This window comes from Pan troglodytes, chromosome 1, assembly GCF_028858775.2.
Source record: "Pan troglodytes isolate AG18354 chromosome 1, NHGRI_mPanTro3-v2.0_pri, whole genome shotgun sequence".
Taxonomy (NCBI): Eukaryota; Metazoa; Chordata; class Mammalia; order Primates; family Hominidae; genus Pan; species Pan troglodytes.
Window position 1 is genome coordinate 23,425,929 of NC_072398.2, and position 22,080 is coordinate 23,448,008.

The 22,080-nt window shown below is 50.5% G+C and overlaps 1 protein-coding gene across 3 annotated transcripts in view; it reads left to right on the top strand.

Annotated features, from left to right (window-relative positions):
* TMEM63A (transmembrane protein 63A) overlaps window positions 1-22,080 on the top strand; it is a 36,211-nt gene that overhangs the window by 11,986 nt on the left and 2,145 nt on the right. For all 3 annotated transcript variants that reach the window (XM_003308777.6, XM_016939809.4, XM_009441570.5), the window contains 16 exons: window positions 2,794-2,936; window positions 3,661-3,712; window positions 4,142-4,250; window positions 4,856-4,926; window positions 7,968-8,048; window positions 8,241-8,364; window positions 8,468-8,601; window positions 9,842-9,979; window positions 11,508-11,661; window positions 13,833-13,939; window positions 14,112-14,198; window positions 14,914-14,976; window positions 17,065-17,227; window positions 18,084-18,189; window positions 20,771-20,938; window positions 21,838-21,953. In XM_003308777.6, coding sequence (XP_003308825.1) covers window positions 2,794-2,936; window positions 3,661-3,712; window positions 4,142-4,250; window positions 4,856-4,926; window positions 7,968-8,048; window positions 8,241-8,364; window positions 8,468-8,601; window positions 9,842-9,979; window positions 11,508-11,661; window positions 13,833-13,939; window positions 14,112-14,198; window positions 14,914-14,976; window positions 17,065-17,227; window positions 18,084-18,189; window positions 20,771-20,938; window positions 21,838-21,953 — 1,816 coding nt within the window. The remainder of the gene's footprint in view (window positions 1-2,793; window positions 2,937-3,660; window positions 3,713-4,141; window positions 4,251-4,855; window positions 4,927-7,967; window positions 8,049-8,240; window positions 8,365-8,467; window positions 8,602-9,841; window positions 9,980-11,507; window positions 11,662-13,832; window positions 13,940-14,111; window positions 14,199-14,913; window positions 14,977-17,064; window positions 17,228-18,083; window positions 18,190-20,770; window positions 20,939-21,837; window positions 21,954-22,080) is intronic.

Sequence of the window (22,080 nt, forward strand, 5' to 3'; positions counted from 1 at the left end):
CCAAATTGAGCTGGATCCCAAGAGTTCTTGAAGATAGAGATGAACTTTATTTATTTCAACATATTCAGTGGAAATCATATGTTCATCTCTCATAATACTGCACAAACTAATTAAAGCTATTTTTTTGCTTTAATTATTCAACTTAATATTTAACACCAATTAAATATCAATGGACGCTCTCCTAGGCAGGTTTGCATGTCTTTGAATTAGTGAAAAGTGAAGAAATATAATACATTCAATTCATTTGGTTACAAGCTTTCTTTTTTTCAATGGGGCCCATGGAGAGAAATCTAAAAGATTATTAAAGGTGATTAAGAGCCAGTTAGTTACCTCTCATGTGGTGGAGGGAGCCAGGAGGCGGTGGGGGGGGGGGGGGGGTGGTGGTGACTGATGTGAGTCTTGGTTCTCACCTGCTGCCATATTCCATTGAATCTAAGAAGTTATTGTTGTAAGATGCATGTTGTTTTTTTTTCAGACCGAGTTTCACTCTTGTCGCCCAGGCTGGAGTGCAATGGCACGATCTCGGCTCACCGCAGCCTCCGCCTCCCGGGTTCAAGCGATTCTCCTGCCTCAGCCTCCAGAGTAGCTGAGATTACAGGCATGCGCCACCATGCCCAGCTAATTTTTTTGTATTTTTAGTAGAGACGGGGTTTCTCCATGTTGGTCAGGCGGATCTCCAACTCCCGACCTCAGGTGATCTGCCCGCCTCGGCCTCCCAAAGTGCTGGGATTATAGGCATGAGCCACCGCGCCTGGCCCAGGTGCATGTTATTTTACATAGCACTAAGAACAAGAAAATGTTGTCAGCTAAGCTACCATCAACTATAACTATAGCGTACACCTCATTTCAGAGGAGTTGAAATATGGCCGGCTGCGGTGGCTGACGCCTGTAATCCCAACACTTTGGGAGGCTGAGGCAGGCAGATCACGAGGTCAGGAGTTCAAGACCAGCCTGGCCAACATGGTGAAACTCCGTCTCTACTAAAAATACAAAAATTAGCCAGGCTTGGTGGCGGGTGCCTGTAATCCCAGCTACTCGGGAGGCTGAGGCAGGAGAATCGCTTGAAACCGGAAGGCGGAGGTTGCAGTGAGCCAAGATCACCCCACTGCAACTCCAGCCTGAGTGAAAGAGCAAAACTGTCTCAAAAAAAAAAAAAGAAAAGAAATATGAAAATGATATCTTAGAATTGATGAAATGTGGTGGTTATATAATGAAATGTGGTTATAAGGATGAAATGTTCTGGGCCTCAGTTTCCCCAACTGTAAAAGGAGGCTGAGGATAACATATGCTCAGCCTAATTCAAAGGAATGAATACATGTGAGAGCATGTTGTAAATGTTCGGTTTGGTAGGAGTTGTTCCCAGGGGAACTGGCAGGAGACAGAGCCCCATGGGAGACAGTCAACTCTGGTCTGGAACAGGAGGAAGCAGGAGGCGAGTTAGTTTATTTAGAAATGAGAACAATGTAGTTAATTGCAAAGCTTTGTCCTCTAGATAAATAGTAATCAGGACTCATATGAACAGGCATATTTCTGAGCATCTGCTGATACCACGTACAGGACTAGGTGTTTGATGCTTATTATCTCTTGAGCCCCTGCTAAGCCGATGAGGTAGGCAGTGGGCAGTTTCCTTGCTCGAGGTCAGAGGCAGGTAAGCTCCATGACCTGCCCTCAGGTGGAGGCGGCTGCGCTGGATTACACTGTGGTCTGACTGCAAAGCCCACGCTGACATCTTTCAGATCTGCCTTTTTATGATGCAGCCCTTGCCCCCCTGAGCTCTTCCCAAAGCACTGCTTTCCCAGCCTAGAAGCAGTGCCTTCAGGGAGTGGGAAAGAGCAGAGTGCCCTGCCCCTTCTCCCTCTGTAGCACAGAAGTCTGGCTTGTGTGAACCTGGAATTTTCTGAGTCCCCAGTGGACCCAGAGCCTCCAAGTGTAGCACTCCAAGGGTGGGAAAGGGTGGAGCAAGTCACCTCCCCATCTCTGGGGACACAGGGAGGAGGCCAGGGTGGTAGGATGGACTGGGACTCTTGGCTCCACCTCAGGTCTCCACCTGAGGGGGAGACAGGAAACAGGTGGGGGCCTGGGGCCTGGGCATATTCCCAACTTTATTCTTTTTTTTTTTTTTTTCTTTTTTGAGATGGAGTCTCACTGTGTCACCCAGGCTGGAGTTGCAGTAGTGGGATCTCGACTCACTGCAACCTCCACCTCCCAGGTTCAAGCAATTCTCCTGCCTCAGCCTCCTGAGTTGCTGGGATTATAGGCATGTGCCACCACACTTGGCTAATTTTTTTTTTTTTTTTAGTATTTTTTAGTAGAGACAGAGTTTCACCGTGTTGGCCAGGCTGGTCTCGAACTCCTGACCTCAGGTGATCCACCTGCCTCAGCCTCCCAAAGTGCTGGGATTACAGGTGTGAGCCACTGCGCCCAGCCCTAACTTTATTCTGAATGTGATTCCTTAGAAGCAGGACAGGGCTGTGAGATGACTGTATTTACGTACCTTTTCCACACACGTAACTTGGGCACAAATGTTTCTAGCAACATCAGATGGAGTGCTGGTATTCCTTTACCTCGAGTATGGTACAGGGGCTAAGACGGTGGGCTCTGGAATTTATATCATGTGAGATCCTGAAAGTTATGCAAATTTCCTGTGCCTTTATTTCCTCATATGTGAACAAAAATGTGGGGATAGCGATCGAACCATCTCATAAGAGTGTGGTGAGGATGATATGAGACACTTCATGCAGAGCCCCGAGGCCTGTTCCACTGCTCATTAAGATTCCTCTGTGTCTTGGCCAGTGATGACCAGATCCTGGAATGGTGTGGGGAGGACGCCATCCACTACCTGTCCTTCCAGAGGCACATCATCTTCCTGTTGGTGGTGGTCAGCTTTTTGTCCCTGTGTGTCATCCTGCCTGTCAACCTCTCAGGGGACTTGCTGGGTAATGACCCTCCTCACCCTTGTCTATGTTGTAATGGGGCAGAGTGGCAGTCCTAGGGAAAGGGCTCACTGTGGTAGACCAGAACCCCAGGAGTCATGCCCCACTTCAGATGTAAGATGGTCTCAGGGTGACTCTGAACATTTCTATCTGATTAAAGATCTGGAGCAAACCTAGGCTAAAACTGGGGCCCCAATATCAATGTCTGGTTCTATTTAAATAGGGAAAAAAGCCCCCCAAGATTTACAGAATCAGGGGCTATCAGAGAGTCTTTTATACTTTCCTGCCCTCACCCAAATTAGGAGGTCACAATTAATGGACCCAGAAGATATCCATGATACTTAATTAAAATCAGGGTGTGGCATTATATCTAAGGGCAACTGCAAGAATCCACCTTCCAAAATGCCACCATGAATCCACTTAGGATACCCAGTGGTTCCCAACGTTGGTTTTGTAACAACATAGGATGTTTTTAGTTTTCTCAAAACAAAATGAATTCACATTATGCCTTTACCTGCAATGGAAGGTTGAGAAGTTATCAGGGAGCATTTTGGTTTCAAGCAGAGGCCTTGATGGTGTAGCTCTGGAAAGACCAGTCAGACGTTGTCTTCCTGCTGGTCCAGACATGCTCCTCCTCCCCAGAGCTCCACAAACCAAGGCTGATTGGTTACGCCCTCTCCTGCTTCCCCACATGACCCTGGAACTAAGTATCTGTGCTTCTCTGCAGACAAAGACCCATACAGTTTTGGGAGGACAACAATAGCAAACCTACAGACTGAGTGAGTATGGAGCCCGTGGGGATAGGTGCTGATGGGTGAGATCAAGGAGAAGGCAGGTCGGGAGCCCGGGGCAGGCCAGAGGTACTCCAAAGGGGGCCGGCTGGTATCTGAAGGCCCCTTGCAGCTAGTGTGTTGTTGAGCTGTGGGCATGAACACGCCACAGGCAGACACTGTTTTGCCAGGGTTTTAAGAAACATGGAGGGTCCTGTGGATCTGGAGTTCATTTGTCAGGACAGGGACGGGGACCCCTCTGAAGTATTCACTGTGGGCTGAGGGGTGCTGGCCACACAACCTCTGTGGGAGGCATCTCTTGCGGTGAAGCTGTTGGTCCTCAGTTCAGTGCCCACTGAGGGTAACCAGGCCCCAGCTCTGCACCCCCAGCTCCCTGCCTGGGATCCCAGCCCTGATGGCAGGTGGTTTCCCTCTCAGCAATGACCTCCTTTGGCTGCACACCATCTTTGCTGTCATTTACCTCTTCCTCACTGTGGGTTTCATGCGGCACCACACTCAGTCCATTAAGTACAAAGAGGAGAACCTGGTGAGTGAGGCGGGACTTAGGGACATGTGCTGGGAGGGACTCAGGTGGGAGTCGGAGTGGAAGGGCCTCCCAGGCTGTGCCACAGGCCCTGACCGCAATGAGCTCTGGGAGGGCCTCAGGAGCCCCGCTTGCTTATTCTTGCTCACACTTGGCACCATCTTTAAAAAAAACAGTTTCCTGGTGGATTGTTTCAAGATTTGGACAGTTACTGGTGCTAAGTAAAGAAGTTTGGGTTGAGAGCAGCCCTTTCTCTTTGCCGCCCACAGCTTCACAGGGGAGGGGAGCTTCTGTGGCTTGGTTCCAGGCCTGGGTCCTCCTCTGATCTGCTGTGTGACCGCATTTGAGTCACTTCCCCTCTTTCTCAGTCTCCTGCCATGCAAAGAAGGCTCATAGAGTTGCTTTGGAAGTGGATTCTTTGTACAGCCTGGAAGAAGACGCTGTGTAAATGACATGCTTTGGGGCTCCCCCGGCCACAGAAGGAGAAAACTGGAGCCTTCTGATTTCCTGTTGTTTACTTTCCAGAGGCTGGAGTGGGGTAGGAAACCTGAGCATACCGGCACACTGGCTTGTGGGTGACTTCTCTCCCTGCTGTATTTCCCGGACAGGTGAGGCGGACCCTGTTCATCACAGGACTCCCCAGAGATGCCAGGAAGGAGACTGTGGAGAGCCACTTCCGGTAAGCAGGTGGGGTGGGAGGGGAGCTGAGCCCCCTCCACGTAGGACCAGCACAGCCCCACCCGCAGGGCGAGCACCTTAGGTGAGCGCCTTCTGTCTCTCACTTGGGTATCCAGGTGAGATCTGAGAAGGACCTGGCCCTGCCACACGTGTATGGAGTGGCTCCTGTGTGCCAGCCCTGCTGGTGCTGTGCAGTGAATAGCACCCTGGTGGCCTATCCTCTTCAAGCAGCAGCCTGTGCACAGTGTCCAGAGCACAGACCAGGGTGTAGGTGCAAATAAACGTCTTGAGAGCATACGGGGGAAAAGATTGTTGAACCCGGGGTTCTTAGCATCACCTTTGCAGAATAAGAGAGATGTGAGCTGAGCATTTGTATGGACCCACAGGGCTAGGGTCTCACAGGTGGAAGGACCTTGGGGCCATCTCTGCGTTTGTTCGTTTGTCCACCCACTGAGCGAGTGTCTGTTGAGTGAGCACTGTGTCTGAGTCCAGGCTCTCCCTGGTAGAACCTCCTTTCCAGTGGCTCCCTTTGAGTATCTGCACCAATTCCTGCAGATGGAGGCTGGAGGAAAGTCTTTCCTGTGAGGAGATTACGTGTGCAGCCAGGGATGTGGGGAAAGGCCCAGAGCATCAGGAAAGGTGGTGGTGGGGTGCGGGGGGGCAGGGCAAGCAGGCCGGGAAGGCTCCCAGGACCCCATGCTGGAGGACCTGAAGGCTGGGCTGAGGAGCTGACATTTTATTCTTTCTTCATTCCTTTTTTTATTATCTTATTTTTTTAGAGACAGGGTCTTGCTCTGTTGCCCAGGCTAGAGTCCAGTAGTGCAATAATAGCTTACTGCGGCCTCAACTCCTGGACTTAAGGCATCTTCCTGCCTCAGCCTCCCAAGTAGCTGGGACTGCAGACACATGCCACCACACCCAGCTAATTTTTAAATTTTTTATGGAGATAGAGTCTTGCTATGTTGCCCAGGCTGGTCTCGAATTGCTGGGCTCAAGTGATCCTCCTGCCTTGCCCTCCCGAAGTGCTGGGATTACAGGCGTGAGCCACCATGCCCGGCCTCTCTTCATTCCTTATCAATACAGCAGCCACTAATTTGTTGCATGGACTAGGAGTTGGCTACACTTTAACTTTGCACTATTTGTGAAGAAAGCACTTGCTAAGCAAATTGCTAGACAGAATCGTAAACTGAATGTTTAAAATTTGAAAAACTTCTTCAGAAACTCTTAAGTATTTTAGAAATATTTACTAATATGTAAATACTCAATACCAGAATCATTTTTCTGTATTTCCTTGAAGCAACTCCTCAAAGTTGCCTGCTAGGCAACACCTGGAAACAGTAATTCCACTTAATGTATAACTTTAAAGAGAAAAAAAAGTCTCCTCATTCTCATACAAACATTGCATGACTCATGCTTTCCCCTATTTTAAGAGGCCTTTTTAGTGAATGCTGTTGCAATCCGTGGGGATTGATGTATGAATTTGCCTTTCAAGCAGGGATGCTTAAATTGCAGTTTTCTTCCTCACAGCTCTTATTGAGACCAGAAATTGTCCTACTGTTTAATTTCATGATTGATATACCTATGGGCTGTCTCTCTCACTAAAATGTAAGCACATCCAGGCCCTGTTACCAGCACCTAGAACAGTGCCTGGCAGGTGGTAGGTGGGGATTTACATGGTTCTGGAATCCCCTGGAATTGTATGTATAATTTTGCGTGTATGGTGAGGGGGTATTGCATGGTGGCCATGAGCATTGACCTTGGAGCCAGGTTGCCTGTATTCACCTCCTGGCTCAGACACTCACTAGCTGTGTGATCTTGGGCACAAGCCACTTACCTCTGTCGGCCTCAGTTTACTCATCTGTAAAATGGGGACAAAACCTCACGGGTTATAATGAGGATTAAATAAATCAATATATGTAATAATACCTGGTCAATAGTGAGTATGTATTTTGCTGGTGGTTTTTTTTTTTTTTTTTTTTTGAGACGGAGTCTCACTCTGTTGCCCAGGCTGGAGTGCAGTGGGGCAATCTTGCTCACTGCAACCTCTGCCTCCCAGGTTCAAGTGATTCTCATGCCCCAGCCTCCCGAGTAGCTGGATTACAGGTGTGTGCCACCACACCTGGCTAATTTTTGTATTTTTAGTAGAGACAGCGTTTCACCACATTGGCCAGGCTGGTCGCAAACTCCTGACCTCAAGTGATCCACCCGCCTCAGCCTCCCAAAGTGCTGGGATTACAGGCATGAGCCACCGCACCTGGCCTTGCTGGTTGTTAATATGTGTGTAGATATTTTCTGGTCTGAGGGTCGTTTGCTTTCCTTAGACCCTCTGAAAGGTCTGTGACCTTAAAAAAGGCTACCTGAATAGGATTTCAGTGATGGCTCAAGGTAGATACTGACCTAGCACAAACAATAAATCTGTTCCTTTGGGTCTTTAGAGGGGATAGTGATGTGTTCATTTTTCCCCAGGAGAAGTGCCAGCTGATTGCAAGCCAAGTGGGTATAAACTTGTCAGTTCCAGGCAGTTAGCTTCATACTACTAAAAAAGGCTAGCGGGTGCGGTGACTCACGCCTACAATCCCAGCACTTTGGGAGGCTGAGGCAGGAGGAGTGCTTGAGGCCAGAAGTTCGAAATCAGCCTGGGCAACATAGCGAGACCCCGTCTCTACAAAAAATAAAAATCAGCGTGGTGGCATGTGCCTGTAGCCCCAGCTACTCAGGAGGCTGAGGTGGGAGGATTGATTGAGCCCAGAAGGTTGAGGCTGCAGTGAGCCATGATTGCGCCACTGTACTGCAGCCTGGGTGACAGAGTGAGACCCTGTCTCTAAACAAAACAAAACAAAACAAAAGCCCTCTTTGTATTAAATTTCAAAATTTCCCCCTTTTGGAGGATAAAAGACAAAGAGAAGAGAGGTCTCCGCTGGCACAGAAACCAGCAGCGAGATCACTCTGCCATCCTTTCCCTTGGATCCGTGGGCACGTCTCCTGCTTGGGGTGTTTTCTTTTCCAACGGTGTCTTTTGCCTCCTTCTCTCCCTGGCCACAGGGACGCGTATCCCACGTGTGAGGTGGTTGATGTGCAGCTGTGCTACAACGTGGCCAAACTGATCTACCTGTGCAAGGAGAAGTGAGTGGCGGGCGGGCCTTGCAAGATGCTTCCTCCTTCCTTGCTGGCCTCGCATCCCCCAGCTAGGAAGGGAGGCAGGAGGCCCTGGACCCCTCCTTCTCCCCTGGCGTTCGATGGTTGAACTGTGGGTATGGGGGTCCCTGCCACAGGATTCTGAATCTGAAGTTTGTGCCCCCGCTCCCACCCCTACAGAAATAAGACTGAGAAGAGCCTGACCTATTACACAAACCTGCAGGTGAAGACAGGCCAGCGGACCCTCATCAACCCCAAGCCCTGTGGCCAGTTTTGCTGCTGTGAAGTGCTGGGCTGTGAGTGGGTAAGGGTCCCGCCCCCCGGCTGGGAGCAGAGGCATTGGCATCAGGGTGCCCCAGACACCAGCATGGGGCCACGTCATCCCAATGGGATGTGTCTTCTGGCAGGAAGACGCCATCTCTTACTACACACGGATGAAGGACAGGCTGCTGGAGAGGATCACAGAGGAAGAACGCCACGTCCAGGACCAGCCCCTGGGAATGGCCTTCGTCACCTTCCAGGAGAAGTCCATGGCCACCTAGTGAGTGTGGGCACATCCAGACCCCTTCTTGGCTGACTCCCTGTTCCCCTCCAGATAACTCACTGTCCCTCTCGGGTGGAGATGGTACTGCTGACCCACCATCCCTGGGATTTATCTGTGGTGTTTCCTTCTCCTCCCTCAGCTACCCACACTCACTTTCAGCCAGCCCAGCCCATGTTTGTGTAACAGGCGGTGGGGGTGTGGACAGCAGCCACGGAGTGGGTGATTCTGGCTGACCCCCTCGAGCTGATGTGGCCTGGCCCCACTGCCGGGCTCTTCCCTGCTGCCCTGGACCCATCCTGTTGGCTTCATGTGCCAACCTTGCCCCGGGGGAGATGGAGGCACCCTCCTTTCAGACATCTGCTCTGGGCCACAGATCCTTCTGTCTGTGGCTCCCCACCTTCCCACAAATGCAAAGCTGTGGGGAAGACCCCTGGGGCACGCTGGGGCGCTCACTGCAGTGGGGAGCTTGACCCTGGGGAGTGGCTTTTCACAGTGGCCCTTGGCACGGGACTCCGGCTCTCATGCCTGTGGTCTCAGTGTCATCTCGCCTTAGGAGCAGCACGGGGTGGGTCGGGAGAGGGGTGTGGAAAGGTGTCCAGCCACTGCCCCTCCCCCTGCCTTCCCTGCCCCGGGCATTGTGACACTAGGAATGGACTCACACAGGACTTCCTGCCTCCTTGCAGACACTGGGGCAGGAGGAAAGGGGAAGGCATCTGAGGCAGGAGTAGAGGGGCTGCTGGGCTCCTTACGGGAGGTTAAAGGAGGAAAAGCTGTGACCTGTTGAGATGGTGAGGGTCGAGGTGGGAGCCCTGAGGAGGGAAGCTTGGGAACAGGCAGTGTGTAACGTGGTCTATTGCTACCCTTGGGCCCGGGGAAAAAGTGACAGAAGGAAAAGTTGAGCCACTGGCCTGGCAGTAGCATTGATCAGAGCTCCAGCTTAACAGGCAGGGTGGAGGGGGATGGCCCTATGGAAGAGCAGTGTGTTGCCCTCAGTTTCCTTATCTGTAAAATGGGAATCGTACTCCCTTTGTTGCTGGTGGTTGCGAGGATTAAACAAAATTCTCCACACAGTGTGCTTGCGTGGCACCTCTTACATAGCGTTACTCATAATACACTAATCACAACAAAGCAAAGGTCCTATGCCACTGCCTCCCACTCCTACTCAGTCCCCACTTGCCACATGTGTGCGTGGTAACCTGAGTAGCCTGGGCCTGGCTGTTGCTACATTTCCTTGCAGCATCCTGAAAGATTTCAACGCCTGCAAGTGTCAGAGCCTTCAGTGCAAAGGTGAGCCCCAGCCGTCCTCCCATAGCAGGGAGCTCTATACCTCCAAGTGGACAGTCACCTTTGCCGCTGACCCTGAGGACATCTGCTGGTAAGCTCCTAGACCAAGGAGAGGTGGGAGAGAGGCCTGGGTTCCTGGTGGGAGCTGCCCATCACCTGGAGCACAGGTGTGACCTGGCAGTCAATGGAGATCTCCACACATCTGCAATTCTGTGGGCCGTGATGCTGTGATGTGCTCGGTGTGGCCCAACTGGGGTATCTGCCCAGCCCTTCTCTCCAGTGTTCCTCCCTAGCATTCAAGTGCTACCCAGCAGAAATATAATGCCAGTTCTGCGTCTAATTTTAAATTTCCTAATAGCCATGCTAAAAAAGTAAAAAGAAACAGTTGAAAATAATTTTAATAATGTATCTCGCCCAATATATCCAAACTGTTATTTCAACATGCAGTCAATTTTTGAAAAATGTGAGATGTTTTACATTCTCTTTTTCACACTTAGTCTTCAAATATCTGGTGTGTATTTTACACTTCTAGCACCTCTCAATTCACACCAGCCACATTTAAAATGCTCAGTAGCCGCATGCAGCTTGTGCAGCCTTACTTAGGTCCAGTGTCAGCCTGGGGCCGTGCTGGGGAGCTGAGCTGTGTCCATGGGGGCCCTGGTGAGCCTCCAGCGCTGTGCTGAGGGTAAGGGCACCCAGCGCAAGCCCCAGCGCAGCTGCCTGTCCAGCCCTGCCTCAGCTCCTTGCACAGAATGAGCTTGAAGTGCTCCCCTCTGCTCGGTTCTAGTTCTGCCTCTGACAGTTTTGCTCTTTGGTTCAAAAGGCTTCCTAAACTCAGGCTTGCTTTGTGGGTCTGTTCTTTGGGATGAGAGGCCAGGGCAGGTGCAAGCTATGCCTTCACTCCTTTGTCCCTGCCTTCCTCCTTCCTGTACCCCAGCTACAGCCCCGTTGGGAAGAATGTGTCGTTAGTCACAAAGCATTGCAGATGTGTCTAAGAAATGCCATGCTGGGGCCGGGCGTGGTGCTCACACCTGTAATCCTAGCACTTTGAGAGGCTGAGGCAGGCAGATTGCCTGAGCTCAGGAGTTCAAGACCACCCTGGGTAACATGGTGAAACCCTGTCTCTACTAAAAATACAAAAAAATTAGCTGGGTGTGGTGGTACACGCCTATAGTCCCAGCTACATGGGAGGCTGAGCAGGAGAATTGCTTGAATCTGGGAGGCAGAGGTTGCAGTGAGCCGAGATCACACCACTGCACACTCTAGCCTGGGTGACTGAGCAAGACTCTGTCTCCAAAAAAAAAAAAAAAAAAAAAAAACAGAAAAAGAAAAAATAAATGCCATGCTGGAGCCTTGTTTGGCCTGCTTGGGTGCTCATGCCATCTCTTTGGGTAGGTTCTGGCCCCCAGACTCTAGCTGGGGAGCCACATCTGAGAGAATAATTGTTCCCTCTGAGCTCTTGGGGACCTAAGATTTGGTCTTTCTGTAGTTGAAGGTCAGTGCGGAGAACTTGCCCCCAGGCTAGTCTCTTGGTCTGCCTAAATCTGACCTTCTGACCCACCTAAGCCACGAGCACTGGGAGACAAGCCTCGAGACCTGTATCCCCTCTCCCGCTGCAGGAAGAACCTCTCTATCCAGGGCCTCCGCTGGTGGCTACAGTGGCTGGGCATCAACTTCACCCTCTTCCTGGGGCTGTTTTTCCTGACCACACCCTCCATCATCCTGTCCACCATGGACAAGTTTAATGTCACCAAACCCATCCATGCGCTGAATGTGAGTAACTGTTCTGCAAGGCCCCTCCCAGGATAGCTGGTGAGAAGAGGGCTTGGTGGGTGGGGAAGGAGTGGGGACAGGAGTGGGGTATGTGTGGGGAACTAAACCAGGGGGTCATGTTGCTCAGCTCACATCCTTGCTTTTAAGCCCTGAGCAGGCATGGCCACATTTATTACAAAGTCCTTATAGTAATGCCATACACACACACACACACACACACATACACACATACACACACGTTATATGTATATATACACACACATGCATACATATATATTTTAATAGACTATCTAAATACTGAATGGTAGGCATCATTTGAGTTGAATGTGGTATATTCAGGTTGGTAGACTATCAAGCATCCATTCAAAATTGTATAGATTTTGTGGCACCCATGCAGGGCTCCTGACAGAAGCAGGGATGTACCAGTGAGGCATGTCTGTCATGGACACTACGGGGAGGGGCCAGGAAGGAAGGAAAAGAGCTTCGTTGATTGGGGTGGCAGGATCACAAATTATTTCTTTTACATTTTGGTTGCTAATGACCTTGTTATAAAACTATTTTGGGGCCGGGCACGGTAGCTCACGCCTGTAATCCCAGCACTTTGGGAGGCCAAGGTGGGCGGATCACCTGAGGTCAGGAGTTTGAGACTAGCCTGGCCAACATGGCACAACCCCATCTCTACTGAAAATACAAAAATTAGCTGGGCGTGTTGGTGGGCGCTTATAATCCCAGATAGTCAGGAGGCTGAGGCAGGAGAATCGCTTGAACTGGGAGGTGGAGGTTGCAGTAAGCCGAGATTGCACCACTGCACTCCAGCCTGGGCAACAAGAGCGAAACTCCATCTCAAAAAAAAAAACAAACAAAAAAAACTATTCTGTATAGGTAACGAACGATTTTCAAAAATCTTAGATGAATCAGTGAGATAACAGCCAAACACTCACTCAACTGGCATCTACTCAAAAAGCTATTGGTTTCTCATGATTAGCTTTGCCAAACCATCTCCCTAGATTATTTTTCTTTTTAAATTTCACTTTGCATTTGGTTAATCATTCCCTGGGAAAGCACACGGGGCAGGTGGGCCTCCTTGTCTTCACTTTGCCATTCCCTATCTGATGAATTCTGAACCTCAGTTTTTCATCCAAGAACTGGAGTTAAAACACCTGTACTATTATACAGGGCGTGAGGCTGTTGTCATGATAATCAATGAGCTGATGTGTGGTTGAAGCTCTTATCTGACTCCATAGATAGTTTTAAACTACCTAAGTATAAATTCAGCAGCTTTGTTTAAGATTTAAAGCAGGTATTATAAATATGCATTCCTTTGCCAATCTTTTAATAGAAGGACAGGCCTATTCTTTTGAGGATGGATCTGCTGATGAGAGCTCCCCTTTGTCTACTTTACATCAACCACACCCTTATTTCATTGTTTTGTGATTCCAGTGTTGGTTTCTTTAAAGTAAAGGAAGAATTTAGATATTTGCCAAGCCATTCTGAATATAGAAACTTCCTAGATTGCATATCCCTTGATCTTTTATCGTTAATTTACTCTCATCTAATTAACAGCGTTTTGTTTTTTTTTTAGAAATTGACTTTTATTAAGTCTTTCCAAAGTAGCCAACTTAGTTTTCAAAGAAAATTTCTCTCTATTTTTATGTTCATCTAATCAGTGACAGTAATAAGTCAATCAGCTCATGTAATCCCAGTAACAAACAGCAGGATTGTGGACACACACAGTGGAGCCCTGATATGCTGCAGCTGGACAGTGGGAGCTGAGCAGGCAGGGCACCCCCGCCCGCCCGCACCCGCCCCCCCGGCCAGGACTCCAGGCCTTCGGTGTTCAGTCTTGCCATGGCATCAGTCATTGGTTTTGTATAGGGAGCAGAGAAGGTTATTTAATCTGGTTAGTCAGATAAGTGGAGTTTACTCGTATGTGAAATTGCTTTCTTTGCTGTGCTGTGAGGAGCTGTACAAATATAAGGTGCTGTTACTGATTATTCAGCCAACATTTATGGACTACCAACTCTGTACCTGGCACAGTTTTGGTTCTGGGGTCAGAGATGACAAACTCCTACCCTGGGAGTCCACTGAGCGACCATACCAATAGGTCATGGCCTCAGAGCCGCGTGGCCCACGGCCCCTGTGACTCTCTCTCCTGTGGACCTTTCTCCTAGAACCCGATCATCAGCCAGTTCTTCCCCACCCTCCTGCTCTGGTCCTTCTCAGCCCTGCTCCCCTCCATTGTCTACTACTCTACACTGCTGGAGTCTCACTGGACCAAGTGAGTGCCCGGGAGCCCCGAGGCCCTACCCCTAAGAAGGATATCTCTGACCACTCCCTTGTCCACACCCTAACCCCCCAGCTGCTCAGGCAGTGGGCACACGGCAGGGGCCTCACTGGGGGCACATAGAGCATTTGGGGGACTGCGAATGCTCACCTTTGACTTCCTGCAGGTCGGGGGAAAACCAGATCATGATGACCAAAGTCTACATATTCTTGATCTTCATGGTGCTGATCCTGCCCTCCCTGGGTCTCACCAGGTATATGCCACCACCTTCTGCTCTAAATTCAGAATCACAGTCACATCAGGAGAGCACTGTCCCCAGGAGAATGCAAACGGTTTGGTAGCAGAAGCAAACCTCTAACAATATCTAAGCCTGTCGCAACCACTCGGCGTGCAGTACGGCTGGGTCATTGATTCTTCTGGCAATATGATTGATTGTTCTTTTTAAAAAAGAAAAAAACACCATATTGGTCAGGCTGTTCTTGAGCTCCTGACCTCAGGTGATCCACCTGCCTCGACCTCCCAAAGTGCTGGGATTACAGGTGTGAGACTCTGTCTCAAAAAAAAAAAAAAAAAAAAAAAAACCAGCTTGAAAATTTTGTGGCCAGGCACGGTGGCTCACGCCTGTAATCCTAGCATTTTGGGAGGCCGAGGTGGGTAGATTGCTTGAGCCCAGGAGTTCCAGCCTGGGCAGTCTGGCGAAACCCCATCTCTACAAAAGAGAAAAGAAAATGAAACTTATCAAGGACCTTCCACTTAGGGAAGGTCTCATCATGGCTTTATTTATCTCAAGGAAGGAAGTTTCTGTTAAAGCAGACTGTGACAGGTCATGCCGTAGTAAGTGGCATCGTTGAGAACAAAAGTCAATCTTGAGCTTTGGCCTGTTTTTAGAGCAAAAGAAAATGAAAGCATGTGTAGTGACAATATGGAATGCTGGAAATAAACTCTTAGGGGGTTCCTTTGTTTTTCAGTCTAGATTTTTTCTTCCGGTGGCTCTTTGACAAAACTTCCTCGGAGGCCTCCATCAGGTTGGAGTGAGTATTGCCAAGTTGAGTTCTGGAGCCATGGCCCTGGGTGAAAGTCCCACAGGGGCTGGGGCTGCAGTGGGATGGGTGGGGGCGGTCGTAGCCTATGCTTCCGAACAGGCATCTTCCTCCCCAGACAGCAGGGCTTGGGGCCTCACCTCCACCCTGCCAGGTTTCTGGTAGACACTGTGGGAGCTGACCCACTTTGTGCTATGCTTGCAGAAATGTGGTTAATTTTTTAGGCCAGAACTCAATTAGCAGCCGTCTCATTCATTGAAACTTACTGAGCACAGAGTCACATGGGGAGAAGGAATTGCTGGGTCTCAGTGGTGCCAGGGACTGGGGAAAGGAGAATAATAATTAAAGATGGCAGCTAGGATGCCTCTGGGCTCTGGGGATTATTTTTGCCAGAATAGAATTAAATTTATTACTGATGTATCCTTGTTAGTATTTTAAACTTATACCATGCCACTTAATAGTAATAGCTATTGTTTAAGAAGGCACTATGCTAAATGCTTTATGCATCTTTTTCTCACTGTATCTTTACAACAAGCTATGAGGAAGATACTATTATTCTCTCCATTTTACAGATGAGGAGACTGAGGTTCGGAGACGTTGAATAACTTGCCCAAGTTTACCCAGCTGGTTAAGGAACAGAGCTGGGATTCAACCCCAGCCCCTACAGACTATACATTAGGTCTTAATATAGGTCCAGAGGCTTGGCATTGACTTTCCTAAAAGAATGTGCTTACCTGTAAGGATGGGGCGAGTTATTTTAAATGAGTTCTTGCTGAGTAAGCTGATGAGTTGGGAGCTGGTGACTGTGACAGACACACATACATACAGCCAGCAATAGTCTAGGTTGACAGTGACTTTCAGATTGACAAATCCAGTGACCAGCTCAATCCTCATCTTATGATCTATCAGCGACATCTGACACATTTATCCGAGCCTTCCTCCTCGAAGCTCGGCCTTGGGTCTCTCATCCCACAGCATCCTCTTGTCACCCTCCTTGGTGGGTTCTCTCCCATCTCCCCAACTCTAGATTTTGGCTGCCTGAAGGCTCAGCCCCCAGTTCTGGGTCCACACTGCCTCTCTAGGTGACTTCAGCTGAACCCACGGCTTCCATGCCATGATACTGCTCCTGAATTAACTTATGCGGACAACATCCACATTTATGCCTCTAGCCTGCACCTCCAGGCTGGTAACCCAACTGCCCACCTCAAACTCCAGCTGGAGTTTTACTGGGTACCACGGATGTTACCTGCCCAAAACCAAACTCTCGACTTTTACCCTCAAATCTGCTACTCTACAACTTTCCCCATTCCATATTGTTTTTCTACTTGTTTTGGCAAAAAACCTCAAAGTTCACCTTGTTTCCTTTCTATCCCTCCCATGCCATACCCAGCCTACCAGAAAATCCTGACAGCTCTCTCTCTAAAGTAGATCCAGAATCCCTTCATATCTCACCATCTCCATCACAACCGCCCTCATCCCACATGGGGATGACACAGTGGCCATCTGCGTAGTCTCCCTGACCCCATTGGAACAGATCCCTTGCCCTGGGCTGGCCCCCAGCCCCTTTCAGCCTTGTCTTCTGCCTCCCCTCGCCCACTGCTGTCCAGCCCCTCGATGTGCAGCAGACGAGGACATCCTCAGGCGTCTTGTATGTTGTTCCCTTTCCCTGGAATCCTGTCTTCCCAGGTTTGGGGATGACTTGCTCCTTCACCTCTTCACATTTCTGCACGAATATCACCTTGTTAGAAAGGCTCCTCCAACCCCTGTATGACATAGGAACCCTCCCTGCTTTGTTTTCCTCTAGTGCTCACCGTCTCCAGCAGATGGAATATTTGTTTGTCTGCTTGTTTGTGCCCCCAGCTAGAATGTGAACTTCAAGAGAGTGGCGCAGGGGCTTTGTTCTATTCTCAATGCCTAGAAAGGTGCTTGGCGCACAGATGTGTTTCCCAAATATGTGCTGAATGAACGGAAGAGTATACAGCCCTCCCAGGGGCTTTCTGCTCCTGCCCAGCCTAGGGGCCCCTCCTCTCCCTCCAAGAGCGGCTCTCAGCTCACAGACCTGGGCCCCGGTTTCCCCAGGTGCGTCTTCCTGCCTGACCAGGGCGCCTTCTTTGTGAACTATGTCATCGCCTCGGCCTTCATCGGCAATGGCATGGAGCTGCTGCGGCTGCCAGGCCTCATCCTCTATACCTTCCGCATGATCATGGCCAAGACGGCTGCCGACCGCAGGAATGTCAAGCAGGTGCCATCCCCTGGGCCCAGGGCTGTGCCTCTGACTCCCTCCCATGTCCCCCTTCACTGACCCGAGGGCCTCTCACCCCCACTACCCCCGCTAGTGGGTAGCATTTACCTCACTACCCACTAGTGCAGGCACTGGGCTAAGTGCTTCTCAAACCCGGGTCCAGGCAGGCGTGGCCTCCTCCAGCCTCCTCTCTAGCTCACAGGCTGGAGGAGAGAGCTTGGGACTTTGGCATTTGAAACGGTTTGATCGCACACATACATACATACAACTCAAACCAACAGACTCTTTTTCTGTAACCCATTTGCATAAATTCTTAGCCAAACCCCAGATGTCAAAGGCATTTTCGGCTTGTGGCATTTATTCCAGGATTCCCTGAACTGGAGGGTGTGGCTTTCTCTTTTATTCTCCTCTGCCATGGTGGGCACTGTGCGAGGAAAGTGGGAGAAGTGCTGCATTCCTTCATTTCATTCTCAGCCCCCTTATGAGCTGGGCACTGCTAGTATCCCGATTTCACAGAGGCATGAACTAAGCCGGCCCAGGATCCCCTGCTAGAAGGGCTGGAGTCACTCTACACCTCTTCCCTGACCACCTCTTCCCTCCAGGGGCTCACATGCCTGTTGGGTGGAACGAAGGGAGCACTAGCAAACACGCATCACCATGCCTCGGGAGGGCTGGGTGCACTGAGTGAAGCAGGGCAGGCTGGGAGGGATGGGAAGGACCTTGGGAGGCGGGGAGCCACGCATCTCCTATTTCCAAAGTCCTCCTCCACCCTGCTCTCCCATCACCACTTAGAGAGCACAAAAGGGTGTTTGAGGTGGAACAAGTCCATGAGCTCCTCACCACCTCCTCCTCCCAGAACCAGGCCTTCCAGTACGAGTTTGGAGCCATGTATGCGTGGATGCTGTGTGTCTTCACTGTCATTGTGGCCTACAGCATCACTTGTCCCATCATCGCGCCATTTGGTGAGTGGCCCTGGAGCCTGTCCCAGGGTACATGGACGGCTGATTGCACCAAACCTCTCGGGGACAGCTATCACCAGGGCACAATGGAGTTCCCAAAACCACAGCCACAAGAGCCACAAGCTGCCAAAGACTCACGTGACACCAGATTTCACTCATTTCTTTCTTTTTTTGTTTTGAGACAGGGTCTCATGCTGATGCCCAGGCTGGAGTGGCATGATCTTGGCTCACTGCAACCCCCACCTCCTGGGCTCAAGCCATCCTCCCATCTCAGCCTCCTGAGTAGCTGGGATTACAGGTGCCCGCCACCATGCCTGCCTAATTTTTTGTATTTTTAGTAGAGATGGGGTTTCACCATGTTGGCCAGGCTGGTCTTGAACTCCTGACCTCAGGTGATCCACCTGCCTCAGCCTCCCAAAGTGCTGGGATTATAGGCATGAGCCACAGCACCCGGCCTCATTCATTTTTAAATGAATTCCTCCCACTGGCCCTCAGCTAGGACCGCTCTTAGTACTTCTGGTCTGAGGTTCTCTGCCCACTGACTACGTCGTTCATGGTTGATTTCTTTAGCAGCAAGTAAGACAGTGCCAGAGTCACAATCAAAGCTCTCGTGCTGCTTTCACTCTGGCAGATGCCTGCCTCCACGTGGATTACCACATTTCTCACCTCATCCTACAAGGCAGTTCCTGTTTCTATTCCCCCTTCACATAAAAGAACTTCGTATGTTGTTAGTAAGCAGGAGAACCAGGCTTTGAACTCAGGACTGTTTAAAGACCAAGGTCCTGGCCACTGAAATAAAACATCTGCAACTGGCAGATTAATGAAAGGCTCTAGAAGGAAACAAAAAACCCAAGAGACTGCTGGCAGTGATAGCTGAGTTTTAGGGGGAAAAGTTGTTTTAGTTTTCCCTGTATACTTTCTTGTGTAGTTTTAAAAATCTACAGTATTTACACTTTCAAAACAAAATTTATTTTTTAAAAAAGAACCTGGGGCTGAGCACGATGGCTTATGCCTGTAATCCCAGCACTTTGGGAGGCCTAGGCAGTGCATCACCTGAGGTCAAAAGTTCGAGAACAACCTGGCCAATATGATGAAACCCTGTCCCTACTAAAAATACAAAAATTAACTGGGCATGGTGGCAGGCGCCTGTAATCCCAGCTACTCGGGAGGCTGAGGTAGGAGAATCACTTGAACTCAGGAGGCAGAGGTTGCAGTGAGCCAAGATTGCACCAGTGCACTCCAGCCTGACCAACAAGAGCGAGACTCCATCTCAAAAAAAAACAAAAAATAAAAAAACAACAGAACCTGGCATAATAGAAAAGGCAGCACCCACTTTCTGTTGGTCCCCTGTGTGCTCCTGTGCCACCCCTGGGGTAAGACCCTTGGGCCTCATTCTCTGTTGACTGTGATGAGGGCAGGGATCAGCCGGGTGGGAGAAGGCCAGGGGTGTGGGAGCACTGACATACAGGGGCTCAGCATGGGAAAGGCTGGGGAGGAATTGAGGCCAGGCATCCAACTGTGAAACAGCCTCTTTCCAAGACGATTCTGGAATGTTAGTGTTCTGTGGGGACAGGATCACAGACACTGTAACTCCCTTGGTGCAGGGTCTGTCCCACAGACCCTGACCCAGCGACGGATGAAAGACATACACTGCCGGGTGCGGTGGCTCTCGCCTGTAATCCCAGCACTTTGGGAGGCAGAGGTGGGCGGATCACGAGGTCAGGAGATCGAGACCATCCTGGTTAACATGGTGAAACCCTATCTCTACTAAAAATACAAAAAATTAGCCGGGCATGGTGTCAGGCGCCCGTAGTCCCAGCTACTTGAGAGGCTGAGGCACAAGAATGGCATGAACCCAGGAGGCGGAGCTTGCAGTGAGCCGAGATCGCACCACTGCACTCCAGCCTGGGCAACAGAGTGAGACTCTGTCTCAAAAAAAAAGACAGACAGACATACACTGACAGATATTTTGCCTGTCAGTGCGGCTAAGGGGCTCTGCAGCCTGAGTCTGCAGTGTAGTCCTCAATGCCAGGCGAAGTTCGCATTTATTTAGTACAGATTAAATGACAAAGGTCTCGAGTAAACACCACTAGAGGGTAATTAACATTGCCGACCCCCCGAATAGCGAGCAATCATGCACCAGTGGATGATCAAAGGTTGGTCTTAGGACCACGAGTAAACAAGCTATTTAGGTAAACTCCCCCACATTCCTATGTATCTGCACCCTAAGCTTTTAAGAGAATACAGCTGCCTTCAGCCAAACCCTTTACTGAAGCTATGCAAACCTCTCGGCTTTCCAAGAAGGTTTGTGTCTATTTCCTATAACTTTATCTTAAATTTTCTCCCACCACCCTGACCGATCCCCTACACCTTGGGGTCACAGATAAGTGAGGAAGTGGGTAGGAGAGAGAAAGTGAAAAAAAACTAGTAGCCAGAGGTGCAGGATGCCTCATTTTGTGTTCAGGCAGTAGAGCAGCAGCCCCAGCCCTGGCTCCTTGCCAAAATAGCCGCCCCGGAGAGGAAGAGGACAGAGGTGTCTGTGTGGCCCAGCGAGGTCTCCAGCTCACAGCCCCATCCCCTGCAGGCCTCATCTACATCCTGCTCAAGCACATGGTGGACCGGCACAACCTCTACTTCGTCTACCTCCCAGCCAAGCTGGAGAAGGGGATCCACTTTGCCGCTGTGAACCAGGCCTTGGCAGCCCCCATCCTGTGCCTCTTCTGGCTCTACTTCTTTTCCTTCCTGCGCCTGGGTGAGCAGCCCTTCTGACCTGGGGCCAGCCCTTGGCCTCCCAGCCCTGCATCCCCACCAGCCAGTCAGATCCCTCATTGCTTTCACAGCATCAGCATGGCATCCAGTCAGAATGTGGTGCCCAGAGTGAGGGCTGGTTAGGTGTCCCATCAGAACGTGGTACCCAGAATGAGGGTTGGTTACATGTCCAGTCAGAATGTAGTGCCCAGAGTGAGGACTGGTTAGGTGTCCAATCAAAACATGATACCCAGGGTGAGGGGCTGGTTGGGTGTGGTGTTGACAGCCTGGCTCCTAAGCTAGCCCGAGTGCAGGTGTAACCCTTGTGAAGGCCTGGTCAATTGTCCCATACATCCCTGGAGAGAAGATAGTGCCTTTATCAGCTGTGCAGGGACTGAACCAGAGGAAATGGGGAAGCTGATCCAGATTTGCCCTTTGAGGCTGGTGGTTGGGCCCAGCTCCTTGTACCTCTTGGCATGGAAGAGGTGGGGACATGGAGGAGAGAAAACTGACACTCCTGGGGGAAAGACACGTCTGCCCCGGTCAGACTGGGGGTGTGGGAGGGTCCATCCTCTCTAGCCCAGGGCACTGGAGACTGGAGGGAACGGACCAGCAAGGAGGCTGAAGAATTGCCATTGACTTGGCACCCCAGTGCCTGAAATCCGACCAGGGATGATGCCAGTCATTCAGTGGGTCCCTCTCTGTGCTCCTGGCTGTGAAGACACCATCCTTGCTGCTGGAGTTGAGGGGTGGGGGTGGGGGGTTAGGCCTTACCTTTATTTTCTGCCTGAGGGAGAAGTCACGGGCAGTTTCCACACCAGGTGCGGCCCCTTCCTCAGCAGGGTGAGGGTAGGTGGTGGCCCCTCCCCACCCACCCCAAGGCTAGCCACCCTCTATCACCAGGTATGAAGGCCCCTGCCACTCTGTTCACCTTCCTGGTGCTGCTGCTCACCATCCTGGTCTGCCTGGCTCACACCTGCTTTGGATGCTTCAAGCACCTCAGCCCTCTGAACTACAAAGTAAAGGCCCCCGACCCCACTGCCCGGTCAAGCCCTGGGAGGAACAGATGGTGGGACGGGCTCGCTGTCAACCCCGCCCACCCTTGTCTGTATCAACACAGCAGCAGCCTTCTCCAGATTCTGCTTC